General features: G+C 34.2%; 1 protein-coding gene across 1 annotated transcript; it reads left to right on the forward strand.

Annotated features, from left to right (window-relative positions):
- The first annotated feature begins 711 nt into the window (after nucleotides 1–711).
- LOC107893576 (uncharacterized) lies at nucleotides 712–3,245 on the forward strand. The gene is made up of 4 exons (XM_016818611.2): nucleotides 712–1,401; nucleotides 1,609–1,722; nucleotides 1,807–2,094; nucleotides 2,911–3,245. The coding sequence occupies exons 1-4, from the start codon at nucleotides 973–975 to the stop codon at nucleotides 3,109–3,111; spliced, it is 1,032 nt and encodes a 343-aa protein (XP_016674100.1). The 5' UTR covers nucleotides 712–972; the 3' UTR covers nucleotides 3,112–3,245.
- Nucleotides 3,246–9,785: the final 6,540 nt, after the last annotated feature.

Genomic DNA, 9,785 nt, shown 5'->3' on the forward strand with positions numbered 1-9,785 from the left:
TTTGGTTTTACATTAATCTTTGTTATCATGATACGTTGCAGGATAAGAAAGTTACCTGGTCGAGGTTTTTTGGGATCATTGCTTGGAGACTCTGGAAGAATAGGAATCTGTTCATCTTCTAAAACACTACTTGGACGACATATGAAATCATTAAAACCTCTCTCAATTTGGCTCAACACTTTGAACCGTTTTTAGCCGAAGCCAAATCTACTGTGATCAATTCTGGAATTCGTCATCATTTGGCAGATAATTAGGTTCGCCTTTTTTCTGATGGAGCAGTCGCTAGAGATTCAGGAAATGCCTCAGCAGGAGGTGTGATTAGAGACCGAAATGGCAATTAGATATTGGGGTTCACTCGCTATTTGGGTAGATGTTCACCTTTGGAGGCTGAAGTTTAGGGCGTTTTTGATGGAGTTCTTATTTTATTAAGCAAGGGATATACAAAATTCTGGATTCTGATTGATAGTCTCGAAGTAGTAAAGGCTTTGTCCATGGACGTTTTAGCAGATTCAAGCACTACCGTGCTTAAAAGAATTAAGAGACTTTTGCGTTCTGAAGGCTAATGGGAAATTAAGTATGTTTCCAAGGAGTGCAATTTAATTGCATATCGATTGGCAAAGATCAATTTTTCTTGGAAATCATTCTTTCAAATTTTTGAAGTACCTCCTAAATTGGTTAATACGTCTATTCAAGGTTTTAATTTATATTTTCTTTCATCTTTCACCAAAAAAAAATTGTGAATTTAGCTTCCCGTTACTATTTTAATAGCTAGTGATAAAAAAGAAAAATGGAATAGTTTAGTGATAGAAAAAAACAGTAGTAATTTATTCGGTGTAGTTTACCAAAAACAAAATTTGACATTTATTTGCTCTCGCAAGCCGTGCAACAGTCGTTTGTTGAATGCGGTTATTACGGAAAAGCCTGAGATAATATCCATAACCGTAAAATTTTATTTTCGATTATGCCACAAAAATGGTGGCGATTTCTTTGTACAGAGGGAACCTCCACAGAGCACCGGAGGTATCTTGGCGCTGGCTAATGCCGACTCCCAAAATCTCTCTCAAAGACTTCAAATCTCTCTTGCACCGCCGCGACAGAGCTCTCTCTCGTCTCCGTTCCTCTTCTTCTTCTAACCCTAACCCTAACTCTGTTTTAAAGCATCAAATTCAATCTCCCGTGTCCTGTGAGCCTCCTATTGAGCCGAAATTGAAAGCCAAACTGGAACCTGAACCGTCCGAGGGTTTGAAAACTGGACCACCTCTCCAGGAGGTCAAGGTGGACATAGTTGGAGGATCCGACGGTGGAGATTGTTTGGTGAAGTCGGAAGATGAGCAGACCGAGAAAGATATCAATTTGCAAGTGGATGAGAAGCTGCCTGAGGAGGCTAAAACAAATGTAGAGGTATTATGATTACTTTTTTTTTCTTCTAGTTGATGTTTTTCTAGCCTGAAATTTTAATTTAAGAATTCGTAACCATAACTGTTGAGAATGGATGAATATTAGTTGATTTTAAAGTGCTAACAAGTCTGATTTTTTCCCGTGTTCATGTTTGTGCAAAACTTCTATTCTTGTTTGTTGAAATGTTCTTGATTTATTGTGGATTGCTAGGTAAGCGATAAAATAAATGATTTCAATGGAAAAGAAAAAAGGAAAAGGGATGTTGAGGAGAAATTACAGGTTTTGAATGCAAAAAAGCATAGTTTAGTACAAGTACTAAAGCAGGTAAACCTCAATTGTAATGCCTTTCTATTGAAGACCAGTCTTCCAATAATTGAATTCCTGAAATTAATTGGTAGCACTTGATAGATCTTGAATGCAGAGGAGGAGTTGAAGAGAAGAAATGGCACACAAGGTACAGTGAATCGTCCAGCCGTTCCACTTCAAGTGGAAACCACAAATGACTCAGGGTCAATGACGAGGCTTGTCACTCCTCGGATGGGCTTGGATGCTAATCTTGCTGGTGAAAATGATGGAGTTGAAGCTGATGATGTTTCAAACCATAACGTTCATTCTCGTCATGTGTTTCGGATGAGCAGTACATCTCCATCTTCAGAATCTCCTCTTAGAAGGCCTACCTACATTCAACATAATGTGGTAATATACTAAATTTGTTCTTCCTTTTTCTTTTTCCAGTAACATACCAAAAAAATGAGCATCCATAGATTTTATTTTTCAACATCGTTATGTTGTATGTCAAAGTGGGTGGTCTGAGCTAGGAACCTAAAGTTTATGTGAACCTGCATTTGATCCCTTAACTTTTTGCGAATGTGCTTTTTGTTAAGATCTGACCCTAAAACTTACCTCCCATGATTTGCTCCTATTTCTGCTTGGTCATATTTAGGAAATTGCCAATTGCATACCTTATGAATCACCACAAGCTCCTTTCCTCCAATGATTTGCTGTTCTGTCAAATGCTTGACATTTACTTAGCATGGGAATTTGAAGATTAATCACCCTCATCTGGACATTGGTAGATAATAAGCCTGCTTAGAGCCTTTTTCCTTGCCTTTCAAATTAAGGAAACAGCATATGTTATGATACTTCTTTCTTTTTTGTGTTTTGTGTAAATAGATGCACTATGTAGCTGTTAAAGTGGGACCTCATAGAAAACGATGATAAGCATCTACTGCAAGATGTACTTGTTTAGTTATTTATATTCCTACTTTACAGAAATAATATATGATCTATTACCACCAAAGGATCACAATGTTTAGTGTTAACATTCAAGAAAATATGTTTGTTTGATTGGTTGATCTTCGATGAGTTGTATTGAAATCAAATTATTTTCTCTCCTAGTAAATGGTATGCCATGCAAACTTAAGATTAGCGTACAATATCTGTTTAGGCAAGGTGGGTTTCTTGACGTTTGGCTGGTTGCTAAAGATATTCAGTTATTGGTCATGTGTGTAGGTTTCCCACCCTTCTCGAACAAGCATGGGGGTCACAGGTAGTCCTTCACGTTTTGCTCCTACTGGAAATCAAGGTCATCCTGGGAATCCTCCCACCGTATCTGTGTCAGGAACAAATTTCGTTGCATCATCTCCTTCCCCTGCAGCATCTGGTGGCACTTCAGTCTTACGAGAGGCTTGGCAGCCAAGCCCATGGAATTAGAATCTGTAGCAAATTGAACTTTTCTTGTGACTTGAGCCTCTAAGATGTGTATTGCGAGCTTGGCAACATTGTAAGCCCTTTCTAGTTCTTCCTGCTTAATCAAAGCGAGAACATCGGTTCTCAATTTCATATAATATTATCAGGTCTGTGGAGATGCCGCCTTTTACTTGTTAGCCATTTATTGAAGTTGAAGCTTCTTCTTTTTTTTCATTTTTCTTTTGGATTTCTTCCATTCTCTTAGGCCTAGAGAGAATTGAATTTGTTAAAAAGAAAAGAACTAAAAGGAAATTATCTTCCGTAGTAGTTCTTCTTGATGATTGTCTTATTAAAAGGTATATAAAGGATTTGGCCAAAAGAACACAAAATGGGGGAAAAAAAAAGGGTAATGTTATTTGTGACAATATATTCACAAGTTTTAAAATTTTATTTAAATTAATTTGTTCGAAAAATTATAAATATAAATTGATTTAGCAATGTCAATTATTTGGAAATTGATCAGCCCTGTTCTTAACTGTGAATCGGTCTATTCGGCCTCTTGGAATAAATATCATTATTTGTTTTATTTTTATTAGGTGTTATTTGTCGTATTGATATGACATTTCTTGGTGAGATCGGTGGTATGACTGCTTCATTTTTTATTTTTTTTTAATAATTAAGAGAGGAAATGAGATCAATTGAGATTGAACCCAAGTAAAGGATACGGTGTTATCTTTTCTTTTGGTACAATGACTATTTGAACAAAGGAAATGAGGAATAATTATACTCACAAACTATTGAAATTTGAAAATCTTTATGGTAAATTATATTTGAGATCATTGAACTATTATTAAGTTTATGTTTTGGTCACTTCAAAAATTATAAAATAGTTATTGAACTATTCGAAAGTTTTTATTTAAGTCATTAGGTTGTTAAAATCATAATTGTATGGCTTTCTTTATTCGCACTACCTTCGCCAATTGAAACCTCTCTTTCCTTATATTTCGTAGTTCAATTTTTTTTATTAAACAAATTTTTATCACGAATCTGCTAACAAAAATTCTAATAGCCTCCTTCTTCAACCTCTGACATTGACTACTAGATCAACTTGGATCTAAGTATGTTCTTCTACTTGTTGATGGATATTGATCCACCATATCAATCGTTGAATCATCGCTTGGAGTTTGCTAGTCGAACTTTAAAAAAAACTTAACAACCTAATTACTTAAGTGAAATCTTTCAAATAGTTTAGTGACCTAAATGATAACTTTCGAATAATTCAATGACTATTTTTGTAACTGTTTGAAATTGAATAACCAAAACACAAACTTACAAATAGTTTAATAATCGTAAGTATAGTTTATTCAAATTTTTAATGGCACTCACAAAGAAATATATTTTTATATCAAATTACCAAATTGCAACAAATGCCAATAAATTGGAAAATAAAATAAAAAAAAATCATTTTTTTTTGTTACAACCTTGGTTTTATGTTTATCAAATGAGCTATTAGACTTCAATTTCTCTTTCTTTTTAATCATTTACACTTTATAAGTTAGAGTCTGGTAGCTCTATTAACTTCCATGATTTGTTGGTTATTAATGATACATCTTTCACCTGTCCTGATATATAGTACGAATGGGAAATGCTAACAGAATACACGCAAAACAAAACCTTGAAGATATTTGAAAATTTCAAACCTTATACCATATTTGTAAAATCATAAAAATTTATTTGAGACCATTGGAGAGCTTTAAAAACATTTTTAAACCATTTTGAACCATTTCGTAGAAGCTTGGAAGCATCCGAGATAAAAAGGAGCATTCAGAAGCTAAAATGAGTCCAATAGTGTAGTAGGGGACAATGTGGTGCAAAATGTTGTGACTTTCCATAATGTCGAGACATGAAAGAGATAATGTCGCAATATTACTTTCTACACATACAATGTCGCAACGTTGCAATAAATAATGTCGCGACTTAACCATTTGACATTTGTAATGCCCTCAACCCGATCTGATTTGCCAAATCCAGATCTTAAGTGTTACCCCTCTGTTATAAACTTACTCAAAAGCAAAACATACAAAATTTTCAACATCTACAACTTATTTAAGAATATTGTTCCAACTAACTTACAACTAGATGTACCTGTAGATAATTACAGCTATTGTACAATACTTCAAATAGCGAGTTCTTACAAGTGAATATCATAACTTAATTACATTATTCTATTTGTTTTATGCATAATAGCCCTCAGTGATAATATTGACTATAATTGTGCTGCCAACACGTTCTGTATGCATAATAGCCCTTTTCGCCACCTCAGGCGTAGCCTTGGCATCGTTTCTCCTGGAAAAGACCTAATTAGCTTACTTGTAACATAATACACAGAGGTAAGTTCATGATAACTTAGTGAGTTAAACTTCATTTACCTATATTTCTCAGTACAATTCAATGGAAATTTCATTATCAACTCATTGTTCTTCATTCTTCGAGTTGACTTTGGTGAGTACCATTCTTCTTCATACCATAGATGTCATACCTTACTTTGTGACCATGCCAATCCCTTCGTATTTTCAGTAAATTGCTTACGTTCTTCACCCAGCCCTTTTGTGATTCCTTAACTGTTCCCATTTTGGGACTCATACATACAAAACACTATTGATCAAGTTATTCTTCTAGTCTACTTGGTTCATACTATGAATTTGCCACATACCCTAGCATGTTCCACATTCTCTATACATATTTTAAGACTATGCAGGATATGCCTCAACCTTTTCCTACGGAACTGTTCCTTCAAAGTTCGCCATACATATCATTCTCTTAGAGTTTACCATACCTACCATCTTCAAAGTTAGTTATTTATCATTCTTCCAGGGTTTTTCGTATTTACCATTTCTCTCTTTCAGGGTCTTCCATAAAGGCATTCCCTTCAGATAATTGCCATAAAGGCCTTCCTTTAGAATATGCCACAAAGGCCTTCCTTTCTATAGGTCACCACAAAGACTTCCATTTCATAGATTGCTACAAAGGCTTCCATTTTATAACGTGTTCATTATAGGGATTCGCCTAGACTCACATTACGTGCTGTTTTCCCTACATCGTCTTGGGTCACACAGAGAACTTTATTAGGTAATAACCTTCTTTTAGTTCTTTCCATATGATGCCATAACCCACCAGTAATGGTCTTACACAATATGGTCTTTCCATAAAATGCCATAGCCCACCAACTATGGTCTTACTCAATATGGTGCCATGAGCATTTCCTTTTAGAGAATCGTGTTTAAAATCTCAAAGGACCCCTTTAGAACACTCTGTAGAGACAAACACAAACTCACTTAACAAATCTTTCATGCTTTGGCACCATAAAGAAATTAACATACATTTCATTTCATATCACCTCATACATTCCAGAAGCACTCATACAGTCTTATTTCATCATTAGAACATCTATCTCATGCTTAACATATTGGATTCCTCATGAACTATACATGTACGACTCATTTAGCGTTCATAGTTTGACCATTTTCTATAAAAACATCACAAATACTACCTTACATTCGATAGTTGGCTTAGGGACTCATCCACGAACGACAGCTTGATCTCTAGATCCCAAACATCCAACACGAAAACTCAATAATCATTACTTATAAGGCATGGGGATACCATCAAAACTCATTCGTATAACTTTTATTATCATCAGAAACCCCGTTAACTTTTATACAAAGCCTTACTTCTTCATTTACTATCTACACTTGTAAACAGACTTACTCGATCAGAAATCCACATGCAAGTCTAAATTAATAACCCTGAATATGAAACAACCATATGTATAAACTCCGATCCTTAATTTTAGCTTAGTAAGAAAGATCCATGATCAGCTCCAAAGTAAGATAGAAATGGTGTTTTTAAATAGAAGGAAGAAAGTAACTCTCTCTTGTTTTTAGTTTGCCATGGATTCATTTCTTTTCGTTCAAAGTCTGCCACAGAGGCATTTCTTTCAAATGGTTGGCATAAGGGTCATTCTCTAGACTGCGCCACTAAGGCATTCCTTTTCAGAGATAGCCATAAGGCTTCCGTGTCTAGAAATTTGCCTCAGAGGCATTTCCTTTCAGAGGTTCACCACATAGGCTTACCTTTCCTATGTTTTACAAAAAAATCATTCCTTAACATTCGGTACTCACCACAAAGGCCTTCCTGTCTAGAGTTTTACTGGTGATTTAGGCAATAAGGATTTGCCTAGACTCACACTTAGTGAGGTTTGCTCCTAATTCTCTTGGGACACACAGAAAACCACATTAGTGAGTAACATTCTTTAAATTTTTCCATATAATACCATGACTCACCAATTACAGTCTTACACGATATGGTCTTTAGCACCATGGCCATGGACTTTTCCTTTCAGCTATTCATGTTTTTAGTCTTGACAAGCCCCTTTGATGACTCTAGAGATAGACACAGATTCATCATACATCGACTCATCATACAATGACTTACTCATGAAAGGCATAATCATGCTTTCAGACTCAAATGCATGCCATAATTGTAACAGCCCGGTTTAGACCCTAGTCAGAATAGTGGTTTTGAGACCACAAATCTGAGTCAAAAAAATATTTTAATATTATTTTCTGTGTTTATAATATGTGAATTGATATCTGTGAAAGTTTCGTGTGAAAATTTTATCGTTTGTGTGTCGATTTATAAAAAGGACTTAATCGCATAAAATGTAAAAGTGGCCTTCTATTTAATTAAGTGCTGAATTGATGTGTCTCTTTACATGTGATCTCTTTAGTTTGTAAATGGACCATTGAATTCATGAAATGTCATGTATGGACATTAGTTAGTGGATTGTATATGATAGTAATAAGGTTAAAAAGGTAATTAGTAAAATAAAGGTTAATTAAATAAAACCAAAGTACAAATTTGTTCATTATTTCTTCACATTTGCCAAAATAAAGAAGAAATAAAAGGGTTCATGGCCATTTAGGGTTTTGGCATTATAGAAGCTTAATTCGGGTATGTGTTTTGTTCGATTTTTGTTAATTTCTATGTTTTTGTGATCGTTGTTGAGTGTTCTAGCTAGCCCATGCTTAAATTCATGAAATTGTTGATAATTTGATGAGATTCCATTGATGAATTCATGAATTTTGTGATGTTAAATGGTGAAATATGAAAGCTTAGTGATAGATAAATATGTTTTGTATTGTGATTTTTGATGATTTTGAGTAATTTGGGCTAAATTGTGAAAATGAGAAATTGAGGGACTAAAATGTGAAATAAATGATAAATAGGGCTGATAAGGATCATAGGAAAATTTTGCTCAGGCATGGTTTTGATGAATTTTATATATTTGGTGTTTTGTGTAATAAGGACTAAAATGTTAAAATGTGTAATTTTAGGGGCTAAAGTGTAAAAAATGCCCAAAGATGTGTTTGTGTATTAAATTGAATGTGTTGGTGATTAAATGAGTTAATTTTGAATACATATAGATCAAGAAAGGAGAAATTCGGACTTAGATCGAGGCAAAAACAAAGTGCTCGATTGATCGACTAATATTGTCATTTTTACATCCGAGGTAAGTTCGTGTATAATACATATTATTTGTATAATGTTTGTATGTGATGAAATAAATATAAATGAGAATGATAATTTAAAGTATGTGAAATGTGTATCGAATTTGAGGCACTAAGTATGCGAGAAATGAAATAGCTACAGCTATTAAAAATGGCACTGGGTGTGCGAGAATATAACAACAATGGATAAATAAATGGCACTATGTGTGCGATACCGATAAAAGTCTATTTAATGAAATGGCACTAAGTGTGCGATATTATTATAGCTTCAGCTAATTAATTGGCACTAAGTGTGCGAGTTCATTGAATGTTCAAATATGATTGAATGAAGTAGTGTATCGAGCATCGAAGTGATAAATGTAATAGATAAGAACGTGATGATATAGGTATGTACGGAACCTATGTGGTTGGTGATATTGAGTATGAAGTAGATGAAAGGTTATGTAAATGTATGATAAGATGTGTTGTATTAAGTGTTAGCTAATTGATAGAATTTTATTTTAATTGACGAGTTAAATATGTTATATCATGAATTTACTAAGCTTTTAAGCTTACTGTGTGAAATGTTCTTTGTTTTACAGTGTTATAAAGCTAGCTTGGATCCAGGGATCATCAGCGACTCACTCACACTATCGGATATCTATTTTGGTACCATTTTGAGAGTTGTATATATGGTATATGGCATGTATAGGCTAGAAGTATTTAGTATGTTTTGTGATGTGAATATCTAGCCATGAGATTTCGCTTGTAAATATTGGTATGTATGGCCTTTTAAGTTGGCCTAAATGGTGTGTTTAATAGGTAGGTCATATGATGTATTTGATGTTCATGTGATGGTTTGGATATGAAATGTTGAATTGGGAAGTTTTGTGGTATGAAGTATGTGATAAAATGATGAGTTTATGTATTTGAAAACTTATGTAAGTTGTAATGATTTTGGTACATTGACTAGGTATGTTTTGGTTGTGGAATTAAGTAAGGAATTGAGTGGTATTTGAGTGGAATGAAATATATACAAAATGGTTGAATTGGTTGCTTATGAATGTATGCAAATAATGCTAAAATGTTGTGATTTTTGAATGCTTGAGATAGGTGGGAAATGTGGCTTAAACCAAGCCTAATTTCACC

The sequence above is a fragment of the Gossypium hirsutum genome, chromosome A13, assembly GCF_007990345.1.
Source record: "Gossypium hirsutum isolate 1008001.06 chromosome A13, Gossypium_hirsutum_v2.1, whole genome shotgun sequence".
Lineage (NCBI taxonomy): Eukaryota > Viridiplantae > Streptophyta > Magnoliopsida > Malvales > Malvaceae > Gossypium > Gossypium hirsutum.